This window comes from Macaca thibetana, chromosome 3 (genome assembly GCF_024542745.1).
Source record: "Macaca thibetana thibetana isolate TM-01 chromosome 3, ASM2454274v1, whole genome shotgun sequence".
NCBI classification, from domain to species: Eukaryota; Metazoa; Chordata; class Mammalia; order Primates; family Cercopithecidae; genus Macaca; species Macaca thibetana.
The window spans coordinates 99,675,524-99,696,876 of NC_065580.1; the positions used below are offsets into that span (position 1 = coordinate 99,675,524).

The 21,353-nt window shown below is 43.0% G+C and overlaps 2 protein-coding genes across 3 annotated transcripts in view; one reads left to right on the top strand and one right to left on the bottom strand.

The window, feature by feature from the left end:
* Positions 1 to 12,479, bottom strand: part of CPVL (carboxypeptidase vitellogenic like) — a 205,656-nt gene extending 193,177 nt beyond the window's left edge. The window contains exon 1 of one of the 2 annotated variants that reach the window (XM_050783202.1): positions 12,091 to 12,479. The gene's annotated coding sequence lies outside the window, so the exon portion shown is untranslated. Of the gene's footprint in view, positions 1 to 6,553; positions 7,311 to 12,090 lie in introns of those variants that run through there. The other variant, XM_050783200.1, reaches the window with a different exon arrangement.
* Positions 10,193 to 21,353, top strand: part of CHN2 (chimerin 2) — a 318,403-nt gene continuing 307,242 nt past the window's right edge. The window contains exon 1 of the mRNA XM_050783197.1: positions 10,193 to 12,005. Coding sequence (XP_050639154.1) covers positions 11,957 to 12,005 — 49 coding nt within the window. The 5' untranslated portion in view covers positions 10,193 to 11,956. The remainder of the gene's footprint in view (positions 12,006 to 21,353) is intronic.

Sequence of the window (21,353 nt, forward strand, 5' to 3'; positions counted from 1 at the left end):
ACAGGGTTTCTCCATGTTGGTCAGGCTGGTCTTGAACTCCCGATCTCAGGTGATCTGCCTGCCTTGGCCTCCCAAAGTGCTGGGATTACAGGTGTGAATCACCGTGCTTGGCCTTTTTTTTTTTTTTTTTTTTTTTTTTTGAGACAGGGTCTTGCTCTGTCACCCAGGCTGGAGTGAAGTGGCATGATCTCGGCTCACTGCAACTTTCGTCTCTCAGGTTCAACAATTCTCATGCCTCAGCCTCCCAAGTAGCTGGGTTTACAAGTGTGCACCACCACACCTGGCTAACTTTTGTATTTTTAGTAGAGACAGGGTTTCACCATGTTGGGCATGCTGGTCTCAAATTTCTGGCCTCAAGTGCTCTGCTGGTCTCGGCCTCCCAAAGTACTAGGATTACAGGCATGAGCCACCACATCTGGCCCAGAATGTTTTAAGTGCTGAATTGGTGGCATTCTCTAGAGAAAGAGAACCAATAAGAGAGAGATATATAGAAGATATATGTATAGGGTATATGATATATGTAGATTAGATATAGATTAATAGGAGATACATATGTAGTCAGCTCTCCATATTTATAGGTTCCACACCCGTGCATTCAACCAACCAAAAATATTAGAAAAAATGATAAAAATTACAATACAACAATTAAAAATAATACAAATAAAAAGCAATGGAGCATAACAACGAGTTTCATAGCATTTACATAGTATAGGTATTGTAACTAATCTAGAGATGATTCAAAGTATACAGGAGGCTATGCATAGGTTATCTGCAAATACTACACTATTTTATATAAGACACTTGGGCATGTGCAGATTTTGATATCTGAGGAGGGGTTCTGGATCCAGTCTCCCATGGATACCAAAGGACTACTAACTGTACAGGAGATACAGATAGATGATAGATAGATAGATGGATAGAAGAGATATTCATAGAAGAAATATATATAGGATATATATATACACACACAATCTACATATAAGATATGTAGTGGATATATATGATATATATTTAGGAATATTATATATGGTATATCTCATATCTCATATGTCTATATATCTCATAGATATATATATTTATATGAGAAAATATATGACTATATGAGATATACAGATAGGAGAGATTTAGTGTATGCAATTGGCTGATTATGGAGTGAGTCCCAGATATGCAGGATGACTTGGCATGTAAGAGACCCAGGAGAGCTGATGGTACAGTTCCTGTCAAGATAGCAGGCTGGAACCCCAGGAAGAGCCAATGTTTCAGTTTGAATATGAAGGCAGGAAAACAGCTGACGATTCATTCCAAAAGCCATGAGGAAAGTTTTCTCTTACTGCCACGGGAGGGTCAGCCTTTTTGTTTTCTCCAGGCCTTCAACTGATGTGATGGGGCCCATCTACATACTGGGGGACAATCTGCGTTACTCAGTGTGCTGATTTAAATGTTAACTTCATCCAAAAACTCACAGAAACACCCAGAAATAATGTTTGACCACATACCTGGGCACCCCACAGCCCAATCGAGTTGATGCATAAAATTAAGCATCACACCTGAGTTAACCACTGTAAACATTGTGGTTTACTTAATTTTTCACCCTTTCAATGTCAGCCCTGAGGAATGGGAGTTTATGTGGATAAGGACGAAAATCTTCGGGTATAAAGAGTCAGCTAAAATACTTTTGCCTCTCTGTTTCTGCCACCGTTGAGAATGGATGGCAAGTGCATTCGTTTGTGATACCACCTCTTTCTGTCCAAGCTGAGGGTTTTATTTTCTTATATTCAGAACACATAAGAAGTTGTGAGATATTTTTTCTTCAAACCAATTTTTCTAGCTGTGGTGTGAAGTATTTCTTAGGCATAAACATCACCTTTCAACCCCATCTGAGCTGAAAATCCCATTTCTAATCTTCTTTATGATTGAGAAATGATAGAGTGGATTTGCTGGAAAACATCTGCCTCACTGACAGCTGGCTGTTCTTGTGGGAGTGATCCTAAAGTAAGTGCCTATTGTTTACGCTTATTCATTGAGAAGTATATTTTAAAGATCATAATATGGACCAAAATTTGAAGAAGAATTGCCCCACATTGACTGAGAAAATTTCATGCTAATGTTAGATTTTATTCTATTTTCTCATATCATGATGTCTGTGGTTACATGATCTTGATAAGAATCTGATTCCTTCTCTTTCCTTCATGACCAGAGACAATCCTGGCAAAATCATGGAGCAACATTAGCGTTTACCATTTCCAGCCAAACTCTTCAACAATATAATCTGTTCTCTGAATCCCATCTTTCTTATCAAACCTTAGCAGCATATCAAAATCACCTGGGAATTATAAAAAACAAAGGCTGATGTTTGTTTTCTACCTTCTGCCACCCTCAGATTCTGATTTGTTTATTCTGGAGTGTGATCTGGGCACTGGGATTTCTAAAAGCCTTCTGAGTGATTCTCATGTATACCCCAAGTTGCAAACCATCGCCCTAGGACCTTTATTACTCAAAATTATTCACATCACCTCCAAGCTTGTTAGAAATTCAGGGGCCTGCCCTAGAACTGCTGGATGTGAATCTGTGTTTTAGCAAGACCAATATGTAGTTATATTAAAGGTTGTGCAGCCCTGTCCTATGTGTTGGTCCCCCTTGGAATTAAATTCAGCTTTTGGGGATAGGGAAACTCACCCATGTGAAAGTCGTTATTTTATTTAATTCCTTCAGTTCCCCAGAGGTGATTAAATTATAGCAGATGCTCACTGTATTGTTTCAGTAAGTTTAAGAAGTAAAGTTCTCACTATGGAACTCTGAGCAACCGGAAGTTGAACAGGATGGGGTTTTTGATTAGGGAATAATTTTGATCCCTTCCCTGCATTCGGGCAAATGACTTCTTCGTCTCCCTATACTATGCCTGTCCCTGCCAGGGCCCTTGGGGTCAGGAGTACAAGTCCTATGAGCTCCCTGGAACCTGGCCTACCCCAAAGTTTATGTTTTAGGCAAAGAAAAATGACAGTATCATCCTAGGTTCAAATTGAAAGACGTAAGTAGGCCATGCCCGGCCGCTCATGCCTGTACCAGCACTTTGGGAGGCCAAGGTGGGTAGATTACTTGGGCCCAGGAGTCTGAGACAAGCCTGGACAACATTGCAAAACCCTGTCTCCACTAAAAATTTTAAAAAACAGCCACGTGCCTGTAGTCCCAGCTGCTTGGGAGGCTGAGGTGGGAGGATTGATTAAGCCCAGGAGGTTGAGGCTGCAGCAGTGAGCTGTGATTGCGTCACTGTATTCCAGCCTGCGTGACAGAGAGGGAAGGGAAGGGAAGGCAAGGGAAGGGAGGAAGGGAGAGAGGGAGAGAGGGAGAGAGGGAAGGAGAGAGAGAGAAGGAAGGAAGGAAGGAAAGAAGGGAGGGAAGGAGAGAGAAGGAAGGAAAAATAAAAATAAAAACATGAGTATTCAAGCAAAAAAGGGTAAGGTTTTTTTTTTTTCATTGTATATTGGAATGAATCAGCCAAAGGTGTGTTCAAATTAATGCCTGTAACCTTGATAAATTACTTACCCTCTCTAATTTTTTGTTTTCTTAACTAAAAAGAACAGGGATGATAATATCTATAGCTAGAGTTGTTCAGCATTTTAATTAAGATATTATATAAGTTTTCTAGCCTCAGTTTCCCCAAATGGAAAATGAGTATAACAATTCTCACTTCACAATTGTTATGGGTATATGATAACGTTTACAAAGTGCTCAGCATGATCCTGGCACACAGTAAATGATTATTTAAGGAGAGTGGCTTTTCTATGTCACTAATGGCAGAAAACATCGTGAGAGTGGTCATAATAGTTGCGGCAGTAGCAGTGGTCATGAAATGTTGGTTTCTACTCCTTCATCTTATAGGGGCCAAATTTGGCAGAGAGCTTAAGTAATCTGTCTATACTTTTATTGAAATCTACTTTGAAATTCCACCAGGTTTCTCACCCAATGGGACGGGATAGGGATATGTCCAGATGTAAGACATTATCATCTGGTGGGGTATGTGTGTGTGTATGTGTATGTGTGTGTGTGTGACAGAGAGAACTTGAGAGAGAAAGAGAGAACTTGAGTATGCTCTTTTATATTATACATGCCACTTCCTAAAGATTCTGATGTATGGCCAGGCCCGGTGGCTCACACCTGTAATCCCCGCACTTTGGGAGGCCGAGGTGGGCGGATCACCTGAGGTCAGGAGTTCCAGACCAGCCTGGCCAACATGGAGAAACCCTGTCTCTACTAAAAATACAAAAATTAGCCAGGTGTGGTGGTGTAATCCCACCTGTAATCCCAGCTACTTGGGAGGCTGAGGCAGGAGAATCACTTGAACCTGGGAGGCAGGAGCTGAGATTGCACCATTGTACTCCTGCCTGGGCAACAAGAGCAAGACTCCCTCTCAAAAAATAAAAATACAAAATAAAAAAAGATCCTGATGTATTGTCAACATCCACTTTCTCCCCAGGAATCAACACAGTTAAAAACTACCTGCTGTGCAGAATATAATTGAGTGCTAATAACATTACTGTTGGGCATACATTCATTTACATAAATATGAAGTATATTATTGTCTCCATTTTACCTGATGAGGAGACTGAGAATATGAAAGATTATTTGTCCAAAGTCACCAAACTGTCTGTAGCTAAATTAGGATTTGAACTCAGATTTATCTTCAAAGCCCAGGCCTGGCTCATATGTCTTAATATACTCGCATAGAGGTGATGTAACATGGAGGTGATAGGGAGAGATGAAAATTACTTTTGCATCAGACCATAATTCTCACAGATTACTCCAGAGAAGCAGATGTGAGCACGCTATACTTTGCTCTAAGGAACAAAGGCCACCTAGAATTCCTAACTGGACTTCTATGCTTTAGACACTGGATTACATCTATCACTTCATTCGATCATCACCAAGTCTGTAAATAGGGGTTATTAACCCATTTCAGAGATCAAGAATGAAAGATTAAATAATTTGCTCAGGGTCACACAGCTAATAAATGACGAGCTAGGATTGAAGCCCAGGTCTTTTTGACTCCATACGTACATATTAAACTTTGCTGGAATCATTTTTACATGCTCTGTTTTACAGACAATCTGGAATATTTGTAAAAGACCAAAATACGTTTTCTGTATCAGAAGATTGGCTCAGATATTGTGTCTGTTAGCTTTCCTTCAATGCCCATTTACTCTCCCTTTTTTTTTTTAAGAGGATTTCTGTTTTGTTATTGAACGTATAGCTGCTACAGGGAAAGAAATGAAAATATTGATTCAGATTTTCTTGGGGAGTGAAGGCAGAGGACATTCAGAGTACAGTATCTGCTCTGTTCCCTGGGCTGACAAGCTAAAACTGTGGATGAGAAAAAAGGAACTGTCTAGAAATAGGCTTTGAGGCTTGATTTTGGACGTTTTGTTAAAAGCAACAACAACAAAACTGCTGAAAAGAAAGTCGTCACCAGCATGGACAATACCTATAATTCCCAAACAGAAATAATTTCTATAGCTATTTTAAAACTTTGTCCCAGCTGAAATGTAAATGTCACAGGAAGGAGTCGAGGTTGTTTTGTAGGATCCCTCACAGCAAGGGTATAGTTTTCCCTCATGTCTTTTTTTTTTTTTTTTTTTGAGATAGAGTCTTGCTCTGTCACCAGGCTGGAGTGCAGTGGCGCAATCTCAGCTCATTGCAACCTCCGCCTCCCGGGTTCAAGCGATTCTCAGCCTCCCCAGTAGCTGAGATTACAGGCGCACACCATCATGCCTGGCTAATTTTTATATTTTTAGTAGAGATGGGGTTTCATCATGTTGGCCAGGCTGGTCTCGAACTCCTGACCTCAAATGATCTGCCCACCTCAGCCTCCCAAAGTGCTAGGATTACAGGCATGAGCCACCGCGCCCAGCCAGTTTCCCTCATATCTTTATTCCCCAGCCTCCTATACTCCCTGGCACATAATGAGTGCTTAGTCAACATGACTGAGTGAATTAATGAATGCTTGAATAAACGGACAGGTAGCCGAGAATAAATATATACCGTTATGAAAGCAAATTTTCATAGAAAAAGAGTATAAGGCCTAGGAACCCCCCACCCCCCCCAGAAGACAAGAAAAACAAACTCACTCCGTGCTTTTGCCCAGAGCAGGCTTACAGCTGGCTTCGCTTCAGTTTATCCTAGATTTCTCTTAGGACATTGAGGACAGAAAAGATGTTTGTAATCTAAAATGTCAGGGAACAAAGCCAGAGAGTGCAACATGCAGAAGAAAACATATTCAATTAGTTTCTGAATGCTATCCTGTTTTTCTCTTCAAACAGAAAGAAAAACTCTCTCTCTCTCTCTTCTCTCTCTCTCTCTCTCTCTCTCTCTGCCCTTCCCCCCCACACTGCCCTTCTCCCTCTCTGTCTTTCCAGTCAAAGAGATTGTAGCTGATGGCATGCCTTAAGTGTCTGCATGTGCCGATCTGATCCGCCCAAGCTAAGTGGCCAAATAGGATACTCCAGGCAATACCCCTGAGCCCCGCTGCAGCTCCGTGAGAAAGACGATGCAGGAATACCTGTGCCTGCGTCGTGTGCCGCCACTAGGGGTCCCCAGCAGCAGGCGATGTGAACTGGGAATTGGGTAGCAGAGGCGGCCTCCCTTTGTCTGCACTCCAGGTGTGGACTCCTCTTTGTTCAGAGGCAGGGCCGCTACCTGCGGCGTCTGAGCTGCCTGCTCACTAAGCCATCCTGGGCCGTCTGTGCACCTCCTAAGGAAACAGCGGGTTTCTCAGCTCCTGCCCCTAGTGACGCCTGCCTCAGAAGAGCCAATGCGTTCTCTTTCTCAGGACTAGGTGTCTTTGTATTTGAAATAAGGCTTAAACTACAGAGCGAAATATTTCTCACTACAGCAAAAGAGCATATTGATGTTGAGAAATTGATGGCAAAAGGACCACTTTCAGGGTATGGTTGAGTATTTGCCATAAAATATTTAAAGCTAGTTGACGAATAGCCCCGCTATTCTCCTGTGAATGCCGACCACTAGATTAATCTTGAAAGCAAGGAATACGGTATTTCATTCCGTGTTTAGCACAGGGAAAGGGAATGACCTTCACTAAGCAACACCCCAGAGTGCCTGCAGTGAGGGAGCACAGCCACACTCACCCTGCAGTGCTTTCTTGTCTGCTTTTAAACTTCAAAAGAATGGTGAAACAAAATAAACAAATTACACCACAGTAAGAGCTACCCTGCAAACAATAAATCATGTGAGTTGTAACAGCCGGTGATGGAGGGTGGGGTGGGGATTGCAAATATTTACTCCATCAAAATTTTATTCTTTTTTTTTTTTTTTTTTGAGATGGAGTCTCGCTCTGCCGCCCAGGCTGGAGTGCAGTGGCCAGATCTCGGCTCACTGCAAGCTCTGCCTCCCGGGTTCATGCCATTCTCCTGCCTCAGCCTCCTGAGTAGCTGGGACTACAGGCGCCCGCCACCTCGCCCGGCTAGTTTTTTTTTTTTTTTGTATTTTTTAGTAGAGACGGGGTTTCACCGTGTCAGCCAGGATGGTCTTGATCTCCTGACCTCGTGATCCGCCCGTCTCGGCCTCCCAAAGTGCTGGGATTACAGGCTTGAGCCACCGCGCCCAGCCCAAAATTTTATTCTTATGTTTCACCGTTTCAGTCTTTTTTGTTCACAGCAAAGGTAGTATCCTTAAATGACCATCAAGTTCTTTTTTTGCTGCCAATGTGTTACTCAATGTCTTGTAGCTCAGTAGTCACAGCTACTAATGTGGAAAGTACTGGCATACAAGAGAACCATTTACAGATGTCCTTAATTTGCTCATTTATTCAAGAGTAAACTATTGAACAACATCCACTGAGCACCTATTGTATGCAAAGTATGGTAGACAATACAGGGGCTGGGCAAACAAGGATCCTGCTCCCACCATGCTTTTTTTTTTTTTTTTTTTTTTTGAGACAGGGCCTCACTCTGTCTCCCAGGCTGGGGTGCAGTGGCGTCATCATAGCTCACTGCATCCTTGCACTCCTGGACTCAAGTAATTCTCCCCGCTCAGCCTCCCAAGTAGCTAGGACTACAGGTTTACTACAACGCCTGGCTAATTTATTTTTTATGTTTTTAGAGATGAGGTCTCATGTTGCTCAGGATGGTCTCAAACTCCTGGCCTCAAGGGAAGGGATCCTCCCACCTCAACTTACTGAGTCACTGGGATTATAGGCATGAGCCACCATGCCAAGTCCACTATTAATGGACTAAGGAAATGAAATATATACCAAAAGTACCATTAAAATGAGAGCACGAGATCTGCACATTGAGAGGTACAGTAGATGGGCTAGAGAAATCTAACAGAAGAAGAGCTATTTTCTGCCTTGGGAATCAGGGAAGACTTTCCAGAGAAGGTGCATTCTAGTTGAACTCTTTTAGTATGGGAAGCATACTAAAAGGATGGGAAGCAGGAAGGAATGGCAGAATCCAGTGCTGCTAGCCCCAAGGGCATAGGCCACTGTGAAAGAGGGTTGCATTTGTGAAAGGGGGGAACAGAGATTAGATTGGAATGGTAAGTTTGGAAGGCTTTGAATGCCAGATGAAAGCTAAGTTAAAACAAAACGATAATTTCTATTCTTAAGAAGACCACATTATCCACACGACTCCTTTTATCCCATAAGTCTTTTAATATTTGGAGACAAAAGGTGGAAATGTCTTTAAAAATTCTACTTTCCAAACACCTAAGATTTCTCTTTTCCACTGGCAAATAGGTATTACCTAGAATTAAGGCAATACATAAATGAATAAAATAGATGATAACTTTTTCATTGTTTCATTTGGAGAAATACTTTAGAAGGTCCACAAACAGGTGCCTGAGGCTACCAAAGAGGGACATTAGCATTTTATTTCCAGCATGTCCTGATAACTTACTGATACTAGACATTTTTGCAAGGAGCAGCCAGCCTTTAGGCTCCCGAATCTAAGAAGGATGATAGTGAATTATTATTCATATTCAGTTTTCTCCATTGGTTATGGCTTTATCAATCCAGATGATCAATCAACTTTCAGATTTTAGTTCTGAACCTGGAGCTTTCTGTTTGGTGTTCAAAATAATGGATGTCAAAGTAATAGCTCATCTCCTACCGACAGACTGGACCTCCCCGATCAGCACATCTCTGTTCAGCAAGCATGTTTGTTGGCCTTGTATCCCTCTTCTGGCCCCAGGATCCAGGAAAACATGAGTCTCAGCTTTTTTCTACTTCTGTACAGCACAGGGTGGCCTTCAGGTGGTGCCTTCACAGCAAATACTCCCCTGTTCCTTCGTCTGTCAATTTAGGACAATAAAAATAATCTGCCTCACAGAGTCATGCTTTACTTTCTCCAGTTAAAACTCTATGAAGGCAAATATGAGTATCCAAACTGCAGAAACAGAATCTGTTGTCCTTTTGTGAAATTTCGAGATGAATAATGAAACCTGCTACCCTATTGCACAATTTGGGACAAGAAATATAAGCTATAGGTTGAAGATAAGACATTTCCCCCTAGTAGAACAGGTCACAGTTGATTAGTTATCTCCAGATGCAATGAAGAAAGCAAAAATTGTTCAAACTATACATTCCTTCCTTAAAGTGAGCAACTTACAATCACTTTGGAACACAAACATCATGCCAGGTACACTGCAGCTTTCCACATAGCGTCTTATTTAATCTTCACAGCATCCTGTGTTATCAGATTTTTGAGGAAGGTGGAGAAACTGAGGCTCAGTAGGTCTAAGTAATTTGCTCAAGGTTGCAGCTAAGTAACAGAGCCAGAGTTTGAACCCAGTTGTCTTCGAAGCCCAGATGGTAACAATTCGACCAGGCAACATAGCCAAGTCAGATAGTCCACCATCTAAAGACCTGGAGGGATACATAAATTACTAGTCAAACAAGTAAGTGCTGTTTTCTACTAGAAGAACTCTGGGGAAACAGTAAGTTCCTTCTGATCTAATCCACAAGCCAAGTGTGTGATGGGTCACGTGTCCCTGAAGCCTCCAGATTAGGAAATGCATGATTTCATGCAGTCCACAAAATAAAGAAGGATAGTGGTGGGGGGCTGGGAAAGCGGGGGTGCTTGGGTCTCCTTAGACCAGCCAGGGCTGTTTCAAGGTCCATACAGTTGAGGGTCAGGAAGACACAGTCCGACGTGACTGAAGAGTGCTGACACGCCTTTAACAGTTAGCAAGCTGTATTTTTAAAAAATGGACCTTAATGGGAAGACACACTGGGATAGCATCCTGGAGGGACTTTTTTTTTTTTTTTAAGTTCTAATCAACTAGAAAATGTGACGTGGGTGCGTACTGTGATTATTTAACATTCATTATTCACTGTATGTTAGGTGCTTGGTTGATGTGAATCCCCAGGGCCTAGCTGCTGTTCTGTGTCACTCCTGATAATTTTTAAATTGACTATGTTCTTTTAACCATGTTTTAAAAAGTTGAACTACCCCAATGTGAACACTTTCCATTTTTGCTATATAATGAGAGTATTTTCATTCCTTTAATGCTTGCTTTTCCCTTTGATCTAACAATTTCTCTTCAAATTTCACAGTTTTCTGTTGCTTTAGGATTGAAAGAACAGATTAGCCCGCTGGGAGCGTGAAACAGATTTAAAAAAAATCTGCATGATATTTCCTCCCAGTGAAATTAATTTAGGTTTAAATACAGGGGGAAGGGGCACACCTTGTCCTCGAGTCTCTTTCTGTCACACACCTGAGCATTTCCTATCCTGAAAGGGCACAGTCGGACTTGCTGCTAAGTCAAGTCTTTTGTGAGAATCTTTTTTGCAAGGCACAGTAGGAGAACCTTTTTCTCTTTGACGCCCGGCTTTGTGTGGGCCTGATGACACGTTTGGACGGCTCTATTTCTTTGAAGGCCAACCTCAGAGGCCCATGGACGCGTCGGGCGCTGTCCGTGGCTGGGTTACTTAAGTGTAGCTGGGTTGGCTTCCCGGGTGTTTTAGGAAACGCACCTTCTTGCAGGGCAGGGGCCGTCAGTTCCAGAGCAACAAAGGATAATTTGGAGGGGAGTGGAAGGAGCGCTCCACAGTGGCTCTGTCATCCCAGGTTCCCTTCTGCCTAGCACCGTGGCCCTAGTGATCCCGCCTTCGCCCTCTGGATCCCCCACCCCCACTGTCTCGCTGCTCCAGAGCCCAGCGGGGCGCGGCGAGCCCCACCACCTTCCCCCACACCCTCCCTCCCCATCCCCTTCAAACCCTACGAGCAGCGCTGCGCGCCGCAGCCGCGCTCGCCCCGCGCCCCGCGCCCCGCGCCGGCCTCCCCAGCACCCCGGGGACCCGGTCCCCCGTCTCGCCTCCCCGTGTCCAGCAGTTCACAGCCTCCCCCTCCAGCCCCACTGGCGGGAGCTGTCAAGCCGGCGGTAGCCGAACCAGCCCCCGTGCGCCCGCGTCTCCTCTCCTTCCTTTGTGTGTGCGCGAGCGGAGTTGGGGCGGAGGGAGAGGGGGAGGTCGCTCTGTCTGTCCGTCTCCCGCCGCCTCTGCCCGGGCTACTCGAAGTGCGGCCGGAGAGGCGGGAGCCCAGGAGAGGGTGCTGGAGCTGGCGGGGCGGCTCGGGGCCGCCGGGACGCCCTGGTCCTAGTCGCGCACAGGGTAGCGCGGCCGGCAGAGGGGCTCGGCGGGAGCCGAGATCCGCCCGTCCCGGCCGCCCCTCGGCCTCCCTCTGCTCCCACCTACCCCCTGACACCCGGAGAAAAGCGTGCAAAGGCGCGGAGCGGGACGGAAACCACAAATAAATAGCGGCGGCGGCAGCGCGTCATCTGGTGGAGCAGGAAGTGCAGGCAGAGTCCGGAGGCTGGTGCTTTCTGCGCGTCCCCAGGACTTTGCCATGGGCTGGGGGCCGCGGAGGCTGCGAGCGGCCGGGCGAGGGCAGCGGCTGCGGCGCCCGCACCGGGGCTGAGCGAGCAGCGACGCGAGGGGCGCGCGGAGATGGCAGCGTCCAGCAACTCCAGCCTGTCCGGCTCTTCGGTGTCCTCCGGTGAGTTTCAGCCCGTCGGGCGCGGCTGCCGCGCCGGGTCTCGCCCCCTGCCCTCGCTCCGCACCCTGGGATGGACAGAGCCTACCTGTGGCCGTCCCGCCCGCTCTCTTGGAGTGGGGGCAGGCGTCTGGGGTGACACTTGTTTGGTTCGCTAGCACCTCGGTGCCCAGAGCACCTCCGCGCCTGACATCTGACAGCGCAGAGGTGGGAGAGCGGTGGTGCCCTTAGTGTGCGGACGCGGGTGTTCTCGGGCTTGGGGTGCAGCGGGCGAAAAGCGAAAGGAGCGGGCAGGCTCGCACTTTCTGGCGCAGCTGGAGCGGGGGCTGGCGGGGCGGAGAAGGTTGGGGTCAAGCTGAGCGCCCCGACCTGTTTGCCGTGCCTCGTCCGCTACCCTGGACACCCAAATCCGGAGCAGAGGGGAGCAAACCCTCGTTCCTCGCAGACTTGATTTTCTTTGTTTGTTTCAGAAATTAGCTCTGTGGAGACACTCGCTTGGGCATGGGTTTGAGACAGCAGCGATGAAGAGATGTGTCTTTCTGATCCTGATTGAAGTGGGTTAGGGGAAGGGAGGTCGAGCCCAGCCTCTGACTCTTGGCATATTTACAAGTTGTGTGTGTGTGTGTGTGTGTGTGTGTGTGTGTGAGAGAGAGAGAGAGAGAGAGAGAGAGAGACTCCTTAGACATTTTCTAATAATACTGTCTGTAATTTCACCAGCAAGGCATACATTTTTTTATTCCTTTTAAGTAAGGTTGAGCAAAGGGAAGGCTTCTTTCAGCTTTTCTATGGTTGATCCTCGGGTCTAATTGAAGAGAAAAAAATTGCTAATGAATCTGAAGGAGTAGGAATCAATAGAAGCAGACCCACTGGTTTCTGAGTATGACAGGTTTCTAATCAGAATGATGCATTAGATAGAATTCCTCTACCTCTCTGGTCATTGAAAACTTTAATGACAAACCCAAAAGGACAGCTGATAAGACATTTAGTGTAGTATACGGTATTTAAGGGTCAAGAAGGTCATGAAGTCCTAATGGAAGTGTTCAATATATTAATATTGTATTAAGTCCCATTGGGCTGTTTTTATTATTATTCACAAATTAAACTCAAAGGAATAAACACCTTTTTGGAGGCATTGGAGAGCAAGCAGGGCATAAAGGCAACCACAGCTTTCGATGTGTAACTCACTAAATCATAAATGCAAGGTGAATTTGACTAAGGTGCAATTGTGATGTGGTACAAGGTGATCACTTGAAAGCCATCTGTTATCTTTCTTGGCAGGTTTAGTTCCTGGGAAATGGCACTTCCTTTCTCGATCACTGCCAACTAATCGAAAACACGTCGTTGTTAGGTGTGTGACATAGTTCAAGTTTCTAGTAGTAGCAGCCAATGAGGCAGAAGTCATATCTTATTAAGAGCAGCAACAAGTTGACCGCCGTGGTTTTAATTCTGAGAACTCAGCAAATGCTACAGTTTATTTTTAGTACCCTCAAACCACTGCTGCTGTTTTTCAATTCATTTTGGTTGACTAACATTGAATTGAAAATACAGTGGTGTTGGCTTTCTATTAGCATATGGTTATTCCTCTCAGAAAACTGCCCACTAGAAAATGAACTGGTGGGGCAAAAGAAAAGACGAAAGGAGAAAGGACAAGGAGGTGGTGGTGTCACATGATTTACTGGTGGCATGAATTACAGCTGCTGTGGCATCTGAATTTCCAGATCTTGATGTAGCTTAAGAAGCCTGATTGAAAATCCTAACAGCCTTCGGAAGAATACATTGGTTTGAAACAACACAGTATGGGATTTAGATGATGTTAATTGCTTTCAGATAGGATAGAGATGCCCATGATCGTTCTTTTTCCTGCTTTATTTACCCGTATTTTTAATCCTAAGGGAAACTGGGAAATTATGTAAAAACTGAAATTCAAAAAGTGGGCATGGATGTATTGTTTGGCATGAATCAACCTAGCCCATGAGTTTATACTGCCTAATTCCCCAATTAATCAGGCACTTTGTCTTGAAAAATACAGCATTGTAGTTCTCTTTTTAAGCACACTTACCATTGTGTGGATCATGAATAATTCAGATGACACAAGCAATTCACACCTGTGAGAGGTGTTGGGCAGAAAGAATAGAGCCTATTTGTGGTGGCAGCTGGGCTCTCTCAGGCGAAGGCCAGAACCTGAGAAATTAGGGCACTCCATCAGTCTATTAATCACTATTTTCAAGGGCCTACTATGTGCCAGGCAGTAAGTTACAAACCTCAGCTTCAAGAAGGCTAAGGGGGAAAGATAATTATAGGCTTCCTTCTGGCTCTGAAGTTCTGGGAGTATTGTCTTTTAATTCTGGCTTCATCACCAACCAGCCCGGTATCTTGAAGTGCGTTACTTAACTTCTCCAAGCCTCAATTTCCTCATTTGTAAATGAGGCTGATACTGATGATAAGACCTACTTCATAGAGTGTCTTGGGGATTGAATGACATAATGTATGTAGAGTATTTAGCACAGGGCCTAGCATTTAATAAATGCTTAATGTGAATAAATTTTACTTCTTCGAGGAATGAAAAAGAAGGCATTCATGGGCTCAGAATTTAGGTGCAGACATGAATCCAACACACATACAATCCACTTCTTTCATCACATGTTAAATTTGATCTTGAATTTTGGGCTTCATTAAATAAACATGCGAGTGTCTTTCAGGTTTCAGGCATAGTCCCGAGTGTTTGGCATGGAAGGATGAGTCAAGATCCTTTTCCCTTATGATCCAGCAGCCGAGACAAACATGCAAATAGCAACCTCTACTCCAGTTTGATAAAACAAATTCTGTGGAGGAGGGTGCAGAGGAGAGGGATTGACTTAGTCAAATTAGAGGGGTCAGTGGGAATGTCATACGAGTTGGGCCTTGAAAGCTGAGTCGAATTTTTCCAGAAAACAGATGGAGAAAAAGACATTTCAGGAAGAGAGAAGAACTTAGGCAAAGGCCTGGAGATGGGTAAGTTCATGGCCTTATTTTGACTTTCTTTCTTGGGGCCGTTGATCCTTTTGCACTTGGGAAAGTTATGCTTACAGGCCCATAAGCAGCATCGTGCACAGAGCTGCCAGCTCACTCATTGCTGCTGCTGATGTAGGAGGTTTTCTTTCTGTTCAGGTAGCAGTGGGTTTGATGGAACAGCTCTGGAAGCCGTAGGACATTTGGGCAATTGAGCACTGAAAAAGGAACAGTTGATTCTGTAGTGTCCAGCATAGACAGAGGTGAAGTCAACATGGGTTATACCTCTCATAGAGGAATAGCAGCGGGAGATTTAAGTATGTTTGTGTTTGCAGAGTTAAGATCTAATAATTTGCTCAGCATTAGGTCAAAGTTACCTGATTTTCCTGAGAATTTGCTCTCACTAGCTGCTGTTGAGCTACGTCACCCAAATGTGTCATTTATTTTACGGTACCAACTGAGACATAACAAATGAAATAATCAGGTTACAATTAATTTTAAAATACATTTTCTGAGAACTCTTCACGAATTTTCTTCTGGAATATTCAATTATGTGTAAAAGAAATTGCTTTATCTTTGTTTTAATGATAACCACTGGTAATTAAATTTCACAATCACCTGGATTGGCAGGAAGCTTTGATTACCTTTATTATTTTAAATTGCAAAAAAGAAAAGTTCTTATCCTTAAGCTTCTAATTTAGCCTGTGGTACTTTATTATATTCTGAAATAAACAACAGCCAATTTGCAAAACAGTCTTCTTAATAATCATGGGTTACGTTTGCTTTTATAATTGAAATAAGAACTTTTTGCATATTAGCAATATGATTGCCAAATGGATAATTTCACAGTCAAGAAAAAAATCAACCCAAGCAAGTCAATAAATAAAGAAGATATGAGATGTTCTCAGTAACTGAAAAAGGTAAAACATTAAATATTAAAGGAACCCCAAGGATAAGAAGTTAAGATCTGGAAACATAAACACACTGTATTATCAAAATAAAATTGACACAGACTTTTAAAATTAAAATGCAAACAGAAAAAGGTAAAAAGTCAGTATTAGGTGCAGTCCTCAAAACCTTAATTGGGAAAAGAACATTCCTGAATGGATTGAGGTATTCATTTCTTTAGATTCTATACAACAGTAATGTGGGCCAGGTAAATCATGCTGTTTTCTGCTGTCACACTGGTGTTGATGTAGAAACAATAAATAGGAATTTTCATTACTCATTATTGGGGATTCATAACCAGTAACATAGGTAAGTCTTCCGTATTCCTAGATGCAGACGGCAAAACTGAACTATAGTAATTCTGGCAAGACTTATGTATGTCTAACTAGAAATTCTCTGCATCCAATACTACAAAACAGGGTATTTTATTGAAACAGACATTCTCACTGAGAAGTTTTCTTTTGGACTTTTGGATTTTTCAGAAATTTTCTTCTGGAATATTCAATTATGTGTAAAAAATTGCTTTGCATTGTTTTAATGATAACTGCTCAATAATTAAATTTCACATCGCCTAGATTGGCAGAAAGACTTGATTGCCTTTTTTATTTTAAATCACACATGCACAAATTCCGATTTAAAATATGATCTCAAATAAAACACTTGCAAAGCTAAAATTAACTCTGTGAGAGAAATTATTCACTCAGATGAGGAGTACTAGTCCTTGTTGTTTTTCTCCTGAGCATTCCACACCTCATTTTAACTTACTAGATTTTATTTTCCACTGTAGCAACTCAGATGAACCGAGTGATAGAGTCTGAGAGGTAAGGAGATTTTTCTTAGCATGCTACATATTTGCAGTGTTTGACAAGGGGGACCCAACGATTTGTGAACTTGTGCTGAAACGCTGGTTCTCCCCACTAATGCCATGAAGTGCACTGGGTGACCCTGTCATTTGCCTAACTTTTGGGGGAATGTGAACACCAGGTATTTTCCATGGCCAGTCTGTGCAGGGTTTAGCTGGACAGTATGTTCTGAGAGCTGCCACTTGGGGCCTGGCCTGAGTGTCAGCCCTGCTGAGGGCCATCTGCTGCTGGGCAGGGTCTCCCATTTTTGCACAATGGTGAAAATAAGTGGACATTTGGTTTGGAACACCTATACATGAGCGGTGTCACATAGAAATGCTTTGGAAGAGTTTTCTGCCAGAAGATCAAGATTCCGGTCAAGGCAAATGCAGACAAAAAGACATGAACCTAGTGATAGACAGACATATGATTAATAGCATCCCCTATCACCCACCGATCATTTATCTTTTATGAATGTATGTATTCTCATTTCATGGCTTCTGAAATATGTCATTTAATTTTCAAAACAAAATGGCTTTTTCCCCCTCCCTCCCTCTCTACTTTCTTTCCTTTCTTTCTCCATTCTTCCCCTCCCCTCTCCCTCTTTTCTTCCCTCCCTACCTTCCCTCCCTGCTCCCTCTACCCACCTTCTTCCCCTTCCTTCCTTCCTTCCTTCCTTCCTTCCTTCCTTCCTTCCTTCCTTCCCCTCCTTCCTCCCTCCCTCCCCCTCCCTCCTCCCCTTTCCTTCCTTCCTTCCTTCCTTCCTTCCTTCCTTCCTTCCTTCCTTCCTTCCTTCCTTATTTTGTCTCTTTTTCTTCTCTCATCTGTTGTTGGTCAGATTTCTATTTAGAGATGTTTTCATCAATCCCACATTTGATTTTCTTTACTGTTCATAGTTTGCAAATCCTCTAGGCACCTTCCTGCTTTTCCTTCCCTTTGGCCCATGGGGAAGGAAGCTGGTATTCTGTCTCTCACATGGATTCAGGTTAGGGGGTCAAGATGGATACCTGTGTCTCTGGCGCAGGCTAGTTGGTGTGACAGAACACAACGATGTGTCTCCAAGCTACAAATAAATGCAGAGGTTTATTTAAAGTCTCCATGGCTAGAGGAAATGGCAGTTAGAGATGGGCCGGCCCTATAGGTAGTGTGCTCTGCAATGGGACCTAGGTGGCTCTCTGGGACCTGAAGCTGAAGAATTGGGATGAGTATATCATCCACTGGCCACAAACCTTTCAGCTGTGCTTTCTGGGAGAGCCAGCCACTAGCTGCTTGTGCAAATAACCTGCCTTTCTCCTCATTTATAATTAATCATACACCTTTGTGAGACTAATCTGAATCTAGTCTGTATAGTATGAACTAATTGTAGCATTCCCTTGCTTCAACAATTTGGCCTGTCAAAATCACTCAACCTCAGCCTATTTGTAGTGCAGTGTAAAGTATTATTTTCAATCAACCAATATTTTAATGTCCTAGGAAATAAGAGCTGGACTGACTAGATTAAGAACAAGGAGGAACCTTGGTAGTTGTTTAACAGATTCCACATTGTATAAGAAAATCAGAGCCCAAGGAACTCAGAAACGATCTCATGCCACTCAGTTACTTGACAGCAGAGCTAGAGCTGGAACTGTCATCTAGGACCCAAGCTCCTGTGACATTAATGCTCCCCGCACCCACTTCCTGGCTCATCCTAAAGAGTAGCATCATCCTTAGAGAATTTCTTGTAGACTTTTTTTTTTCTTTCTGGCCTCATAGAGGCTGCTCTATTTAATTACTTAATACTTTCAAAAAAGAAGTCATAAAGTGCTTTATGTTTTAAATGGACCTCAGATCTCCAGGCTGTTGTGCCCATAAAGGCACAAAGATTTAAGTGGCCTAGGTCTGCCCTAACTGTGTATAGCTGTGTTGTCCAGTATGGTAACTACTAGTCACATGTGGCTATTTAAATTTAAATGTAAAAATATTCAGTTCCCAAATAACCCTAGGCACCCTTCTAGTGCTCAATAGCACACATGGCCAGTGGCTACCATATTGGACTACACAGATACAAAACATTTTTATCATTTTTTTTACAGGAAATTCTCTAAGACAGAGACAAAACTAATGTAAAATCAACAAGCTAAAAAGAGAAAATCTGATCCAGTGCTCTCCCATTGCTGTGTGTGCTTCTTGTGCTGTTTAGGTTATCTTTCACTAATTTTGCAAATTGACTTTTTAAAAAAGTAATTTCTTTATGACCTTGAGGGAAACTGTGAAATGACAGCTAGAGGATGATATTGGGGAGGGTAATTAAAAATGTTTATAAACTCTCTAGTCCTGAGGTATGATTCAAGCTTTATTTAAAAAGTGATTTCTTGTTTCCCTAATGGCAACTCAATTTCTTTTTCAAATAAACCCACAGTGAGTTCTGATTTCACCCTCAAAGAGGAAAAAGTGCCCATGTCCAAAAAACGTTTGGATCTTACCGTTGTATCTCCTTTAAAGACATCGTAAGGAAAACTGAATGTGTGGACTGAGGTTGCTAGTGGCATATACAAGCCATGTTATTTAAAAGAGCTTTTCTACCAAGCTGGCCATCAGCGGCTAGCTAGAAGGATTTTTACTTCTACAAAAAGCCCACATCGGGGCAAAGCAATTGCACTGGTTTTTAGAAAATAAAGTTAGCTTTTGGAATTTTCAGCACATTTAATTGGGGTGAAATGCATGCAAATAAGATGCAGGAACATGACAGTTTCTAAGAAAAGGAAACAGTTCTCCTTGAACTTCTGTTACCATCCTCAAGTGCAACAAAACGGGAAGGTGGAAGGTATCTTTAAAGTGTCAAGTAACTGTCAAGAAAGAGGTGAATGTTGAGGCCATTGGATTCAGAAACGATAATAACCAAAAGACTATGACATGGTGATTTGTTATTTATTGACAACTTATAGGGCAATATGAATCACAGAAGCACTTGGGTGATAACCTTATACAATTCTTTTCTCATCGGAGGCCCAGTTCCTGGATTTTATCAGGCCCCATTATTGCCTTCTGCATCCTCAGTACTGGCTGGATATTGTCCTTTTCAAGGAAGTGAAACCTAGTACTTACTTATTACTTCACGTAATGCCATATTAGCAATGTAAAATGCTTTTTCTTACATGTTGTTGCTTCCATGGAATAAGCCCAAGAGACTGTGTTGGGACAGCAAAGAAATGGGAAGCAGGGAGCGTGGCTGTCGCAGTAGATCTTCTGCAGCATCTGTCAGAGGGTGGGGGCTGTCATTGACCTCTAAGGGCCTGATTCTCAAGACCTAGACCTGCACTGTCCAGTGTGACAGCCACATGTGGTTACTGAGCCCTTGAAACACGGCTAGTCTGAATTGAGATGTGCTACAAGTGTAAAATTCACACTAGGGTTCAAACCCTTAGTACAAAGCCAAAAAATAAAAAATATCTGATTCATAACCTTTGAAATATTGAATATATGTTTAGGTGATAATATTTTGGATCTAGGCCTGGCACAGTGGCTCACACCTGTAATCTCAGAACTTTGGGAGGCCGAGGCAGGTGGATCACCTGAGGTCAGGAGTTTGAAATCAGCTTGACCATCATGGTGAGACCCAGTCTCTACTAAAAATACAAAAAGTAGCTGGGCATGATGGCGCGTACCTGTAATCCCAGCTATTCAGGAGGCTGAGGCACAAGAATCGCTTGAATCCGGGAGGCAGAGATTGTAGTGAGCCGAGATCGTGCCATTGCATTCCAGCCTGGGCAACAAGAGTGAAACTCCATCTCAAAAAAAAAAAAAAAAAAAAAAAAAAAAAGTGTATTAAGCCAAATAGCTAAATATAATATGTTTAAAAAATTACTTTCACCTGTTTTTTAAAAAAAATGTGTTTAAGGTAACTACTAGAATATTTGAAATTACATGTGTGGCTTACATTATATTTGTATCGGACAGCTCTGGTCTGGATGACTCCAGTGAGAATGTTCTAGCCTTGATCACAGAATCTGCCATACAAAACCTGCTGATGCACTGCTCAGTGGCTCCTGTAGCCCTGTCTACTTACCCTCCATTCACAAGGCAGAACTTACCTTCCATTCACCAAGGCAGAAACTTACCAACGCAGCTCAGCCCTGATTCTCAGGTCCCTGTTTGGTTTTAGTCCCAGACATTGAGAGATGTCCTTAATTTTTCTGAGTCTTTACAGTGATTTTCAAGTGAAGTTCTATAAAGAGGAACAGGTTGGGATATTTGTCAGATTCTTGTTTAGACAGATTTTGTGTTTTGTTTTGTTTGGGCTTCAGTATAATTCTAGACTTCATATATTTCTGTTAGATTTATATATACCCCTCCTTCCAAAGAAAGCCTGCAATGCTATGAAGTTAGAAAGAGAAGCTGAGGAAACAAAGCATACATTTTTCTCTGTGTGTTTGTGTGTAGAAAACTCTTGTCTCATGGCCTTTGTACTGTGATGTCCTGCCATGGAGAAGGATGTGGGTTTACATACACATCCACACGTATATATATGTGTTTGTGTATATATATGTATACACAGAGAACGGAAGTGGATTAGGTTCCAAACAAAAGTTATTTC